Raw genomic sequence first — 13,969 nt, 5'->3', positions numbered from 1 at the left:
TTCAGTTCAGAGTGACATATACTAATTACACACAAATATGAGATGAAACCACCAAATCGCAGAGGTGAAAATAATATGAAAGTTAAGGAGAGAAGAACTGATGGGGCTAGCTAGCTATCAGATCCAAATAATCATGCACCCATATTGATTTCTCGGATCGATACCAGAATTTTATTTTGACCTGCGACCGCAATTATTCAAACTGCGCATATAGATCAGTATAGCACCGCATCACTCACAGACCTCAATTATATTACTCAAACTGCATAAGATGAAACCAGCAAATCAAAGAGGTCAGAAGATGAAAGTTCAGGAGAAGAAGAAAGGGACCATCGGATATCCAAATAATCGCCATCTCCATCTTTGATAGATGCGAGAGTTTTATTGACCTCATAATTACTTCAAACCACATATAGATGCAGCATATATAGCTAAATAAAACACTGAATCTGAAACTAGCTACTCACAAAACGCATAAATAATCATTGGTACTTACAGAGCAGATGTAGCTCATCACCCTGCTATATATCTAGCTAATTAAGCTAGTGCCTGTCAATCCTAGACATGCCTATCAAGGAGGCCGCCGCCGGGGAGTAGTAGTATGTAGTTGAAGCGCCTGAGATCGACGCCGACGCCGGCCGCGCCGGCGGCCGCCGACCGAAGACCAGTCCGGAGACCCGTACCGCCACGACGAGCGCTGTGCCGATATCCACAGCCATGTCAACGACCTCTTGCAGTCTGCATATGCTTCTTCTCATCATCACTCGCAGAAGGACATGGAGCACGCACTCCATGGACGCCATCGTCTAGCCTCCTCTCCTGCTCGCTGCTGCTTTTGTTGTATCGCTAGCGCAGACCTGAAACTGCGACAGACGCAAGCTAGAGTGCCCTTGACCTCTTGGCTTCCCTTTCTTCGTTGAATTAAGTTGAGCTAGCTGCTTGCTGGCCGGGTAGCTAACTCATCACGGCCGGCGTGTGTGCGCCGGACGGGCAGGTAGCTTGTTTTTGTCATGTACCTACTTGCAAATTTCTTTTGCGGAAATGTACCTTTCAAATATTTATGGGCTTGAAAGCAACATAGATCTACCATACATATAAGCTAAGGTACTATGCGCGCGTTTATTTGGATGAAATCAGCTTGTAAAAAAGTGGTCATTTGTAACCTTAGAGGTCCTTTATAAGGTTAGTTAAGAACATTGCACTGAAAAATCCAGAGAGAGAGAGAGAGCTGGGGTGCCTGCATGAAATTATGCTGCATTTTCTTTTTTTCTTAATTCTGTTAAGCCGCCTTTTTTGTATAGTTGACACATTTGATAGTAGTTTTTAACTTGTAGTGCTACATATATATCCGTTGTTCTCAAAGGAACAGTAATTTAATTTCTCTAGACAAAATGGGTATCGATCCTCTCACTAATATAATGGTAATTAATTTGTGAAAGTATTTTAGCTAATATATATATATCATCAATTTATTGCAACTGCATGCTCCGATCCGGCGTGGGTACTAGCCCAGAACTAGCTAGGGTGTGCACATGAAAAATACTGTAAATCAGATCTACCTGCATTTTATGTTGTGTCATCTCCATGGTCACATGTATAAGCATATGGTATATACAAGTTAGTTAATCATATGTAGAAGCATTCATTAATTGCGTACCATATTAGAACTTAAGAATGTCCCAAAACAAAATAAAGTCCGATCCATCAGCATTGTCGTCGCGTTTCAATTATTTGAACTACACACGGTTTAATATAGAAGAAACACACATAATATTTTGAAATTTGCAACAACAAAAAAAGATGCCAAGAAACAAATAAACTCAAACAAATTCTCCTTTTCGTCTACGGCCATTGGCAATAAATAATTTGCGTGATCGTAATTGCTGAGAAATTATATATTGAGGGTGCCGCAGTCAGTGAATCGGCAAATCGATTAATAAAAGAGTAGCAATTCAAATCTGCGGGCGGGGCAGCGTACATAGCAGAGAATTCCGCCAGATCAAGAAAGCGCGGATGGTGACAAATGGAGAATCAATCATATATATAATGCAATGCTAGCTTTTCCGATATGATCCACCTGCGACAGTGATTAGCACGCAACATGATGTGCTCATTGCCATGTGATGCACGCCAGGCCAGCCGATCTGCAAGAGAGTAGTCTGCAAGCAGGGCCTAGCTAGCTGAAAACACACTGTTCCATGCCTCATAATGCTCAAGCAAACAAGTGATCCGTCCTTTTGGGTTGTCTCAAGTTCGATCATATTAATTCCTAGCTACAACATGTGCTAAAGGAACTTGGAAATTCTGTTTCCTACAGTTTGATTTTGTATAAGAACTCGAGATGACTTGAGGATGCTTTTGTAGCTTGGCGCCAAGCAGGTAACAATCTGATGACACCTGAGATTTTGGTGAATTCTAGTCGCTGTTGGAACGATGCCAACAAGCTGATTGAGATCAGGCCAGGGCGGCGGCGGCGGGGCCCGGATGAGGACACCGTGTGCTCATCGCCGGGGCCAGTGGGCACGCACCCCTAGTCCTCGCCAGCTTCGTATCAGGTTAGGGCGACCTGGGTGTCGACACTTTTGCTCATCTTCCGATCCATCGCCATCATCATCGTCGGATGCCGCCCGGCCCGGTGGATGGTCTTGCTTTGCTTCTTCCCCAGGCCAATTTTAAAAAGATGCATGCATGATGACGAGACCGATGGAATCTGACAGCAGCATGGTCTAGGGCCCACTTGAAATGCCTCGTGCCAGTAACAACTTAATTAGGCCCTGTTTGGTTCCCTAGCACAATTTATTGTGCTAGGGAACTTTGACCAATAATTATTAGTATTAAATAAAGTCAGTTTGCAAAACTAATTCCATAACCCCTGCGCTACTTCGCAAGACGAATCTAATGAGGTCTTTGACCGCACGATTAGACGATAGTACTGTAGCATCACTGTAGCCGATTATGGATTAATTACCGTCATTAGATTCGTCGCAAAAAGTTACACCCATCCCTAAAAAGATTTTGCAAATAAACTTTGTTTAGTACTCCATGCATGGAAAAGAAATTTGTGCTAGGGATTAGCACAAAGCAACCAAACAAGGCCTTATTATACGTCGAGTTAATCTGATTACAATTATGTTTTAAGCAATTGTGTCACTGTTTCTTTTCTACTTTTTGTTGAAACAAGTATCGTTGCTATTGATTGATACCTGCTGATGTTGCCATCGATCGTGCAATGCACAAAACAGTGCCGGTGGGGTTTCAAATATAGCTAGGGTACAGATTCAACTTTTTTTTTCCCCGAGAAAGATTATTAGCCTCTGTCGTTGCTTGTTTGTTTGTACTTTGGTTAGTTTTCATGTGAGTGAACCTGTCGTTTTTTCTTCACGTGAAACTGTCATCCATTTTTTTCATGTGAGTGAACCTGCCTTGTGTTCTCTGTCAATACATAATATCAAGCTCACAGCCATCCACCATCGAGCATCAGCTAACTTTATCTTCCCACAATATGAGCCATGTTGTTAAAATGTAATGAACTGAGAAGCCATGTTGCAACAAATGAGAGAAAATCACATGTTCAAGAACATCCATATTTATTTCAGAGTAGTAACACTTTTGTAATACATCCATATATTGTACAATTTGAGCCCTGCACTATATACATCTTTGGTACTATGCAATTGGACAAAAACATTAGGCCACAACATCAGGCTTAGAGCCTTCCTCGACATCAGGTTTGAGGCCACTAAATATAAATAACTAAGAAACAATTTGTAGTCCTATCCTTGAACAATTTAACATCAGATTGTGAGCAGCAAGCACCAAGACACAGGCGACGAGAACATGCTGTCTTTGCCAAAAATCTTTGATCCTGCATAATTGCATAAAGAAGAGTTGAAGATCAGGTTCCCGGTTCATCAAATACTACTGAAGTTACAAAACTATACACTAATTGACAACAATCTACTCTGTTCTATGCCATGCATCCCATTCAGAGCAAATTCAGAACTACAAAAATTCAGAAAAAAAAAACAGCAAGAAGTCTACAGAATAAGGTAAAACAAGTGCACCGATTAACTCTGTACACCATCAGGAACCTATGTGGTTCAGAACTAGAGACCCAAAATGATTCGAGAACAAGTTCAATTAACAAGCAGTCAAGCCCTGACCTGGGGAGTCCGCCCTGATGACCACAACGTCGAGGCCCTCGCTGCTGCGCAGCAGGTCTGTGACAAGAGGGGTCAGATGCCCGTGCCGGCCGCCGCGGATGAACAACGTGAGGTGGCATAACTGCAGTGTGAGGTGCGTCGGCTTGCTTCGCAGCAGGATCACGGACCTCCCGGAGTACTGCGAGGAGGCCCAGTCCGGCGATGGGGATCCGCAGATGCTCCAGCGATGGGGAGGGCAGCTCGGGCGCGCGGGGGCGAGGCACCGCCGGGAGCAGGGGATGCGGCGGCTCCGGCAATGGGGATCCGCGGATGCTCCGGCGTCGGGGATCCGCGGCGCGGTCTGGCAGTGGCAGGAGGAGCGGCAGTGGCGGGCGACAGGAAGGGCGGCTCGAGGAAGCTGAGCCACTCCGAAAGGATGAAAAGGAGGCGAGCCGAGCCGAAGGAAGCTGGAAACGGAGCCGCAGCGCCGTACGGAGGCTTCGCCGTCGGATTTCACTCGGGGGTACGTGGACGGCATCGGTGTCCACCCCATTTTTGACCCTGGGCTTCGGCGTCCGCGTTGCCAAAACTGGGCTGGGCCTCATGGCGTTGGTTGCCGGGTCCAGATAGATATATATTACAGACGGCCCGTCCCGAATGGGCCCAATTCTCAGAAGTGAAAGATTCAGGCATGTGAATCTGCTTCAAATTCTCAGAAGCCTACGAAATTTGGATTGTCTGTTTGATTGAGCTCCATTTCGAGCGAATTTTGTAATCGAAGCTGCTGAAATGTACGGCGTTCCTCCCTTTCAAATTGTATAAGTCGTTTGACTTTTCTAATCTCAAATTTGACCACTCATCTTATTTAATTTTTTTTTCAAATATAGTCAAATTTAAATTATTTTTAAAGAACTTGTATTGATAAAGTAAGGCACAGTAAAAGAAGTGATACTTTGCACAAATTTTTGAATACGACTGTGGTCATATTTGGAGTAAAAAAAGTCAAATAACCTAATGGAAGGAGTAGTCATTTTCACAAGGCTACAATTATATAACATGGGAATTTGTTAAATTCTTTTTTTTTCGAAATTAGTTAGTTTTTTTTAGGGAGCGAAATTAGTTAGTAGTGTAGTCACTCTGAATCTGAAGGGAGAAAAAAAAAAGTTGTACGTACAAGCCTGGTATCCAGAGACATGTTGGGGCCCTGTAGAATCGGCCCAACCGGCTTCCACAAACGTCTTTCGTGCCGCCCAAGATGAGCCCTAGCTAGACGGTGCTCAAAGAAAGCCGCCGCAAGCCAAACCCAACACAAAGCAGCAGCAACGCCGCCGTCCACCGGAGCCGCCACTTCTCTCCTCCCAGCGACCCCGTAGCCGTCCGGTCCGGCGGCGTGCCCTCCCTCCTCGCGATTCGCCGCCGTCCGCCCCCCCTCGAGCGCCTAGCCCCGAAGTCGCGCCTAGCCCCTAGGGTTCCTTCGCCGCCGTCACAGGAGGAGGAGGGGAACACATACATCGCCATGGTACGCCGATGTTCTGATTCCTTCGTCGACCCGTTTTTCGACTAGCGATTCGTCCATATCATTCTTCTTCCCCTTTCAAGGTAATAAGTCCCGCACCTCACGCTTCTCATCTTTCAACAGGCGGGTAGGCTCCTCGCGAATCTGATCGTCTTTGGCGGAAGCATTGTCGGCAGGGCCGTGCTCCAGGCCTACCGCCAAGCCATCGTCAGTGAGTGCCCGCTCCTCTTGCCTTTGTCAAATCAAAAAAGGAAAAACAAAATCGGGCTACTTCTATTGTGCTATGGATCTCTTCATCGTCAAACCACGGCATACCTCTGAGTATGCAGACACTTGCATGTGATTAGAATTATCTAACACTCTTTTTGGTTGGGTAGTGGCATGGCATGTAGCTCACAATGTCAATGCCCCCTGATGTCCTGTGTTGCCCCACGTTTCTGATGTGAGGGTACCTGACTACCTGAGCAATAATCAGTCACTGTTAAGGTTTAGGGGTATCGTTTGGAGCAGTTCTGTTTGTTAAATTTTTGAGTGAAAATTAAATACACCGCCGAACGTTAAAATTGAGTTCCGTTTGGTGCATTTTATTCTATTTTTTTTAGAGATTTACAAATATGGCCTTGTTCTTTTGGTGCATTCTGTGAGTATTTTTCATGTACACTCTTAAAGCTTATAATAATATAGGTCCCAAAAAATATTTTTAGGCATTTGTCCCTGGTAGTGGTAGCCGGGCTGTCATCCCGTCACAGTTTGGGTGGTGTTGATATGAAATATGATGGTATGCTACCACGGTAGCCACTAGCCAGCCATTATCAATCCCAAATACGAATTGGTTTGGTTGGTTGTTACCATCTAGGTCGCAATATCAATCTCAAATACGAATTTTGAGTCCTTTTGGCCATAGCGTCCTGTTCTGTCCAAGGTTTCTGACCGAGTAATCAGTGACTCAAGATAATACAATTAGAGATTCAAAAAATTTATCCCTTTTCTTTTAGTGCTACCTGTGAATCTTTCGTGTACATTCAAAAGCTTATAGTATCGGTTCTAAAAATTTTATTTTGAGGCATTTGTCCCAGGTAGCAGTGCTGTCAGCCTGTCACAGTTTTGGTGGTGGTGATATGATGGTACGCTACCAGGGTTTCCACTAGCCAGCCATTGTGTATTTCTGTGGTTGGTCCTTTCACAAGGGAGCAGCAGCGTATTGCTTGGGGTGCTCTGTTTCTGCATTGCAAATCAAAGATGTGAAAATGAATTATTGTCCAAACAATTCTGCATTTATGAACTAAAAGCGATGTTAGGTTCCGTAATAGGGCTGTTTCCATCAGTAGGATATGTCTCACTTAAGTATTGAAGAATATATGAACTCTTGTATACATGTGTACAGAAGTCAATTTCGTTCTGTCTCCATTTGATTAGATCAAACTTTTAACACATATCCTTGTTTTGCCTGCAAAGTGTCACAAGTAGTTTTAGGTTCTGCTTGGAACCTTTTGTGGAACTTCTATTCTGAAACAAAATTATCCATCTGACATGTACCTTTTGAAATGCAATTAATTGTTTCTGATTTTTCTTGTAGATGCGAACAAAACTGGAGCTGCCCAAGAAGCTATAAATGGTATTAGACGGGCTAGCAAGGCCATGACTGAGCAAGAAGCCCGGCAGATACTTGGTATCAGTGAAAAATCGACTTGGGAGGAGATTGTTCAGGTATTATGATGCACAAATATGTCCATGCAGCTGTTAGTCTCTGTTAACTTGATACTGTTAGTGTTAGAACTTGGAACCATTGCCTGGGGCAAGCCTAACATGGAATTTCTCCTGTTTGAATACTCTGCAGAAGTATGACACGATGTTTGAGAGGAATGCGAAGAACGGAAGCTTCTATCTCCAATCAAAGGTTCATCGTGCAAAAGAATGTCTGGAACCTTTGTATCAAAAGGCTGATGCCCCAAACTGAGACTTCGTAGACGCCTAGCATCCGGATGGAGCACTATGCTTAACTAATCAATTTGCCGATGTGGCTAGAGATGATGATTCTATTTCGAGTTATGTTGGTTGCGTCAGGTTGATTGGTTGAACGGGACGCAGCTTTGCTCGACTCAGAATAATGTTTAACAAAGATACAAGATTTTGTCTGATTCTCATTGCCATTTGCCAGCGCCTCATTTATGTCGTTGTATATGCCCATTGGGTGTGATGGAATATTTTTTTAAAAAAAATAAAGGTTTATATCATTTATATAACTGGTTTGGCTATAGAGGCACAATTTTGCTGCGATACGAAAATACCTGGTGTGTGTTTAGTCTCTTTTCTCTTTCATTTGGTGTGAATTTCTGTACCAAGATGACGCAGTGATCAGAGCCCCGGAGGAGATTATTCCTACGGTAGGCGGGCATTCCATGAACTGAAACCCATGTACAAAATAGCTCGCTATTAGCTTTTTAAGAGATTTACTGCTATGCTATACAATATTTGTTCGCCATGTCCACTAAAGGAGTTTTTACAGGAGATTTAGTGATAATAAATGTCCGCTACTTCCGCTAAAGATGTAGCCAAAAGAAATAAAAAATTAATATAACTAGGGTGGACCATAGAAAAAGCAGCATGGGCACAGTTAGGCAGTCAAGAGACGTGTTGAGTCTATTTTAGAATATTAGACCAATGATGCTTCTAATTTTGTATGTATTATGGATGTATGGCTATGAAAAGTTTGCTGAAATTTATTGTATTACTGATATTATTGGTCACATTATACATATCTTTTTTGCAAACCGATAAATGGATAGATCCGTTATAGTTTTCGCTATAGCTATCTTAGCTTTAGCTTTTTGGAAGGGCTTCCGCTAAACATCTTAGCCCGCAATTTTAAACATAGACTAAAACTCAAAGTAGCCGAAGAGATCGAGACCTAAGAGGGGGTGTTTATTTTTTCAACTGTATTTAGTGCTTGATGCATGTATATGAAAATTCGATATGACGTGTACTGCGCAAACTTGTTTTTTTTTAAAGCACCCAAGAGCACTGGTGAGTCATGTAAGATGTTAGGCGCCTACACTGACCAGACTCAACGCAGACGAGACTACCCAAGTAATCTCGGAACGCGCCATACTGTAGCACACACACCACAACACACACAAGCACCCCACGCACGCTACAGTACCCGTAAAACCCTGGGTCGAGCGATAGGATCATTGCCTCCACACCCGGAGTGCTAACCGCCCGAGCTACACTCGATTTCCCACTGCACAAATTTTTTTTTGGAACTAAACCCAGCCCAAGACGACGGTGCAAAACTATATCAAGCGCCCCAACATAAAGAGCTGGCCTAAATAACAATGCTTACATTGATCAACCTACTTTAGAGTTACCCTTTGACGTTCAACAAAAAGGCGCCCGTGGCCTAATGGATAAGGCGTCTGACTTCTAATCAGGCGATTGTGGGTTCGACTCCCACCGGGCGTGTTTTTTTTTATAATAAAATAATTACGTTTCTTCAGTTTTTATTTTCTTGGTCCCAGCCAGAAGTTATGAAATCCGTACAGGAAAAGTTGTGACATGGATAGATCATTGCCGTGCTTGTTTCTGCAAACGATGAATGGTTGGATGGATGGAGACGAAAGCGAAATCGGTGCGGTGCGAATGCGATACCATTGCCATGTGAGACTTTTGGGTTGCTTGGTTGGCTTCAAGGTTCCAGCACCGTCGTGCACGTTACCGCTGGCTGCTTGTCTTGGGCCGCAGCTAGCTAGCAGCATCCTCCAAGGCGAAGGCGAAGCTCCTCTCCGGCCTCCACTCTCCACGCCTGACCGACCTGACGCTCCAGAATCCGAATCCGCCCGTCAGTCTCCATTGACCTCCTCTGCTTGTCCTGCCGCAGCGTCTGTCCCGTCCTCGTCGCTGGCCCTGCTGCTCCCGCGGCCTAGGCCTGCGAGCGCTTCTCCCAGCCGCGTCCGTTCTTAAATCTCCAGGTAACAATCGTAATCCTCTCCGCGCCTCTTTTTTCCCCATACTCCAGCATCCCTGTTGCGGGGGGTTTTTTTTTTTTGAAAGGCTGTTGCGGGATTGTTGGTTCATGGGAGGTGACCTCCGCAACGAGGACGAGAGCCCCAAGCAAAGCAACCCTGTATTTTTAGCACCGATTATTCGATCTGGTGTGGGAATTTTATCCTTGGTGACTTGAGCCACTGATGGGTGATTATTATTAGGGGAAAGGAAGGCACAAGCTATGCTAGTATTCTGATTCCAGTCGATTTTCGAGGTTAGGCTAGCAACTGGTTGGGGGCAATTACTGTGATATTTTTTTTTTCCAACGGACAAACTGCACGACAACTGCTGCGAGAACAACTTGCCTTTGCCCCTCTCCCTCCTTGATTTGAACCTCTTACTAGGCTGCAGGAGCTTCATTCTAGGTTAATTCGATTTTTTTTTTGTTTACATCGCTACTTTATCTGTTCATCCAGTGTTCGTTCTATTTATGTTACGTTTTGTTTAGCCAGTACATGCGTTCCTATGATGAGGCAATTTCAGTTTTCAACTCTGAAAAACGGTTACTAGATCCCAAACTTCCTATGCATCTATGTTTAGTCCATTTTTTATTTTTTATTTCTGAAAAACTCCCAATTTTTTTATTAGATCCATCTGTTCTTGTTGGATCACAAGTTCTGGGTGTGGAATGTCGCCTAGCAAAGGATTAGGATTTCCCTGACTCTGCTTATTTGTCTAATACTAAAAAAATATCCATTCCACCATATGCTCCGTCTGGTTTCTTCCTGTTTTCTTGTGCATAATGTCTAAAAATTGCGTATGATATATTCTCACCTGTTATTTATATGCGACCTCTTTGCTCCAACCACAAAAACGTGACCTCCGAGTCCTTTGGGATTTTAAATGTTTCTGCAGATCATTTATTATAATGTGGGGTGAGAGAACTCATCACAAGATCTTTCAAAAAAAAAAAAAAAAGAACTCATCACAAGCACTGGCATCAAGGGCATGGTCCATCCGGAAGTTCCAAGGACAAAAAACATGACAAACGGCAGCCCAAATTTATACCTGACAATTATAGCTCGGTGGATGAGGTAAGGATCAGTAAGATCTCCTGATGTGATATATATATATATATATATATATATATATATATATATATATATATATATATATATATCTGAAGTCCAAAAAACAATTTGTCAGCCTGCTTTGAGCTGTAACCTCTCATGTCATCCTCCTTTTCTTTTTGCATAAAATCTGTGTTGAACATAAGTTGTTTTTTCAGAAACAAAAAAAGGTCCATTATCTTAGAAAAAAGTTAAACCCAGAAAAAGTTGAATTGAGGCCTTCAAGCTGGTCCTCTTTTTTCCCCCCTAAAAGCTTTGGGAACTTACAGTTAAGTCTTGGCATTGTCAATGTTTCAAATGATAATCTAGCATCATTTAGTGTACAAGTCCTTGACCACAACATTTATGTATTTCATTTCTTGTAGTCAACACTGCTCATGTCCTTGAACCACCCCCATTTCCTTTTCTGCTTTCCAAGAAAAAAGAAAACCCACTGCATAATTTTTTCCCCCTCATTTTCGATTTACGAAGGTCACTACTGCACTGAGAGAAGCTGGTCTCGAATCATCAAATCTAATTCTTGGTATTGACTTCACCAAAAGCAATGAATGGTCAGGTGATGTTACTTCCGTAATATCATCATATCTTCTGTTCCTTTCTACTTCTTGGCTTAAAAGCAGCTTTACTTGAGGTCCTCCTTGTTATAAAGAAGTGCTCTTGTGAATTCTGCAGGTAGGCATTCCTTTGGAAGAAAATCTCTACATGCCATTAACGGCAACCCAAATCCATACGAGCAAGCTATCTCTATAATTGGGCGAACACTGTCACCTTTTGATGATGATAACTTAATACCATGTTTTGGATTTGGCGATGGTAAGTATTCACCCTTATTCTGTTATTTTCCATCATAATTTTGCTCTGAGGAAATTGGTTCAGTCGTACATGACTTGACAAAATTTAACTCATCCCGTAGCTTCTACGCATGATCACTCCGTCTTCAGCTTCTACCAGGATAGTCGTCCCTGTCGTGGCTTCGAGGAGGTTCTTGTAAGGTATCGACAAATTGTTCCACATTTGAATCTTTCAGGTAACAAGGCTATCCTGGTTGGCAGTCTTATGATCCATTGTTGGCAGAGTTGCTACTTCTTATGATCCATTATTGGCAGTACTGGTCTATGCTTGTGTGTAGCTTATTCTCTGGTTCAACTGGTGTGCAGGACCAACTTCTTTTGCACCTCTGATTTATGCAGCGATTTCTGTTGTTGAAAATAGTAATTGGCAATACCATGTCCTCGTAATCATAGCTGATGGACAGGTAATATGTTCATAATAGAAACTAAATACTTCAATGAAATCCTCAACATATTTGACCAGAGCAAAAGTTGTAGGTGACTACTGCTAATACAAATGATGGAAGATTAAGTCCACAAGAACAGGCAACCATAAAAGCAATTGTTGATGCTAGGTAACTTCACCTCTTCATTTGTTAAGAGCTTGATTTCACAGCATTACTGAAACCCATTTATTTGGTTGTCAGTCACTATCCTCTTTCAATAGTAATGGTTGGGGTGGGTGATGGACCGTGGGATGCAATGCAGCATTTTGATGACTGTATCCCTGACAGAACTTTTGACAATTTCCAGGTGATTATTATACTGCTATATAATGTTTAAATTCCAAAATTGTTAATATTTCTCCACTTCTAAAAGTACCTCAGGTTATTTCAAAAAAAAACTCAGGCTAGTTATTTTACCTGTTTTTGTCAACATAATGTTGTCAGTTTATTGATCATTCCACTATTGCAGTAAGAAAAATTATACTGACTTGATTTTTTTTTCTTGACATTGCCTTCTGAGTAAAATGGACTTCATGTTGCAATTTCAATTTCTTGCCTTTTGCTCTTCCAAAACTTATTGGTAAGCTATTGCAGTTTGTGAACTTCACTGATATTATGTCAACAAGTAAGGACATGTCAAAGAAGGAGGCTGCATTTGCCCTTGCAGCTCTTATGGAAATACCTTCTCAGTATAAAGCAACTCAAGGCATCCGATATGAAGAGTACTTGTTCTTACTCAGCTCTTTGCAGTCCTCAGTCCTGAATTTAGTTTCTTGGCATCATTGTCATTTCATTTCCATCTGCTGATCTTCTATTTGTTGCATTATCCAAACTAATCTCCCAGAAAGCAAGCACAAAGGATTGGCTCTCCTAGGATTCTTCCTCCTCCAAATAAAGTTATTGAACATTATAATGCAGCAGCTTCACATCCTCCTCCAACTGCAAGCTCCCGGTCAACTGGCATTGGCAAAAATGCTGCTGATGAGCAGGTATTTTGGACCAGTAGTACCTCTTCCCTATAATAGAGTGATGGCACCTTAAAACTGTATCTTTGCCACTTACAGGTATGCCCCATCAGGGGCGAAGCCAGATGAGAGAGTCGCCGGGGTCGGATGGCCTAAACGCTGGGGTCGGCCACATGATTAAAAGTGCTAAACAGTAATCTTCCATTGATTTGATCAAATTTCGTCGGGGTCCGGCGACCCCGACAGCTACACGCAGCTCCGCCCCTATGCCCCATCTGTTTAACCAATCCAAAGGACATGGCTTTTCAGTGTGGTCACCTGGTAAGATTTATATCCATGTGCTGTCTCCAAGGGTGCAGTATCTAAGTGTGAAATGGCAAATGATCACTAATAACTAAATACCTATTGATAATGAACTTTCCCAAATGAAGTAACCTAAGATTTGAGAAGTTTGGGTTAAACATTAACCTTAAGTTGAAGACTGAAGGAACATGAATAAAAATTCAGGTAACTTTATTTGATGACTGATTGATAAACCTTCAATTTTCTTTGCGCAAGACATGTAAGGAATGTGGTCCAACCCTATCGACATGCCCATTGTGCTGTGCTTCGATTACCATGCGTGTGAGGCTCTACTCTTAAAACGGTGTGGCCTTCTGAAGGGAAGGGATCGACAGTTACATCCATGGGATGCCAATCAGTAAGGAGCAAGAACTCGCAAGCACAAGGCTTTGCACTGCATTCTCGAATGCGAATGTCATGAAAAAACATGTAAAAAAACTTCTCCGTGCCTATTCAGTAATGATGGTTGATGAATAATTTCATCTATTGCATGTAAAAAATGTATCCATATCATGCATCAATATCAGGGAATTGTGTTCTTGTGTTCATACTAGAGAATAGATACTTTAGATGGATGGTGTGCGCTGTTACGTTCAGAATGGTTTACTCTTTGC

General features: G+C 42.6%; 3 protein-coding genes and 1 non-coding gene across 14 annotated transcripts; 3 read left to right on the top strand and 1 right to left on the bottom strand.

Moving 5' to 3' along the window:
• Positions 1 to 3,553: 3,553 nt before the first annotated feature.
• On the bottom strand, positions 3,554 to 4,680 carry LOC120710337. Its single transcript, XM_039995964.1, has 2 exons — positions 4,164 to 4,680; positions 3,554 to 3,865 (listed from the first exon to the last, which is right to left on the bottom strand). The coding sequence occupies exons 1-2, from the start codon at positions 4,678 to 4,680 to the stop codon at positions 3,795 to 3,797; spliced, it is 588 nt and encodes a 195-aa protein (XP_039851898.1). The 3' UTR covers positions 3,554 to 3,794.
• Positions 4,681 to 5,396: 716 nt separating this feature from the next.
• LOC120709317 (mitochondrial import inner membrane translocase subunit PAM16 like 2-like) lies at positions 5,397 to 7,896 on the top strand. The gene is made up of 4 exons (XM_039994926.1): positions 5,397 to 5,661; positions 5,782 to 5,869; positions 7,235 to 7,365; positions 7,496 to 7,896. Exons 1-4 carry the CDS (start codon positions 5,659 to 5,661, stop codon positions 7,613 to 7,615), a joined length of 342 nt encoding a protein of 113 aa, XP_039850860.1. The 5' UTR covers positions 5,397 to 5,658; the 3' UTR covers positions 7,616 to 7,896.
• A 1,151-nt stretch (positions 7,897 to 9,047) lies between these two features.
• Positions 9,048 to 9,120, top strand: TRNAR-UCU. The gene has a single exon. It is a non-coding gene; the product is annotated as a tRNA-Arg (tRNA).
• Positions 9,121 to 9,299: 179 nt separating this feature from the next.
• LOC120709316 (E3 ubiquitin-protein ligase RGLG3-like) lies at positions 9,300 to 13,951 on the top strand. 11 transcript variants are annotated; one of them, XM_039994918.1, is made up of 14 exons: positions 9,408 to 9,453; positions 9,547 to 9,626; positions 10,558 to 10,597; positions 10,635 to 10,736; positions 11,244 to 11,328; positions 11,445 to 11,585; positions 11,686 to 11,799; positions 11,930 to 12,027; positions 12,101 to 12,177; positions 12,250 to 12,355; positions 12,643 to 12,770; positions 12,893 to 13,038; positions 13,279 to 13,334; positions 13,572 to 13,951. In XM_039994918.1, the coding sequence occupies exons 3-14, from the start codon at positions 10,571 to 10,573 to the stop codon at positions 13,653 to 13,655; spliced, it is 1,164 nt and encodes a 387-aa protein (XP_039850852.1). In that variant the 5' UTR covers positions 9,408 to 9,453; positions 9,547 to 9,626; positions 10,558 to 10,570; the 3' UTR covers positions 13,656 to 13,951. The 11 variants fall into 11 exon arrangements, 8 of the variants coding, with proteins under 8 accessions (XP_039850857.1, XP_039850859.1, XP_039850856.1 ...); XR_005689639.1 differs by having other exon boundaries at positions 9,300 to 9,626; positions 12,679 to 12,770; positions 12,897 to 13,037; positions 13,113 to 13,334; XR_005689638.1 differs by having other exon boundaries at positions 9,309 to 9,626; positions 12,897 to 13,037; positions 13,113 to 13,334.
• The last annotated feature ends 18 nt before the right edge of the window (positions 13,952 to 13,969 follow it).

Source organism: Panicum virgatum, chromosome 5K (genome assembly GCF_016808335.1).
Source record: "Panicum virgatum strain AP13 chromosome 5K, P.virgatum_v5, whole genome shotgun sequence".
Classification (NCBI taxonomy): domain Eukaryota; kingdom Viridiplantae; phylum Streptophyta; class Magnoliopsida; order Poales; family Poaceae; genus Panicum; species Panicum virgatum.
The sequence above is the reverse complement of the archived record's forward strand: the minus strand, read 5'-3'. Positions and strand labels throughout refer to the sequence as shown.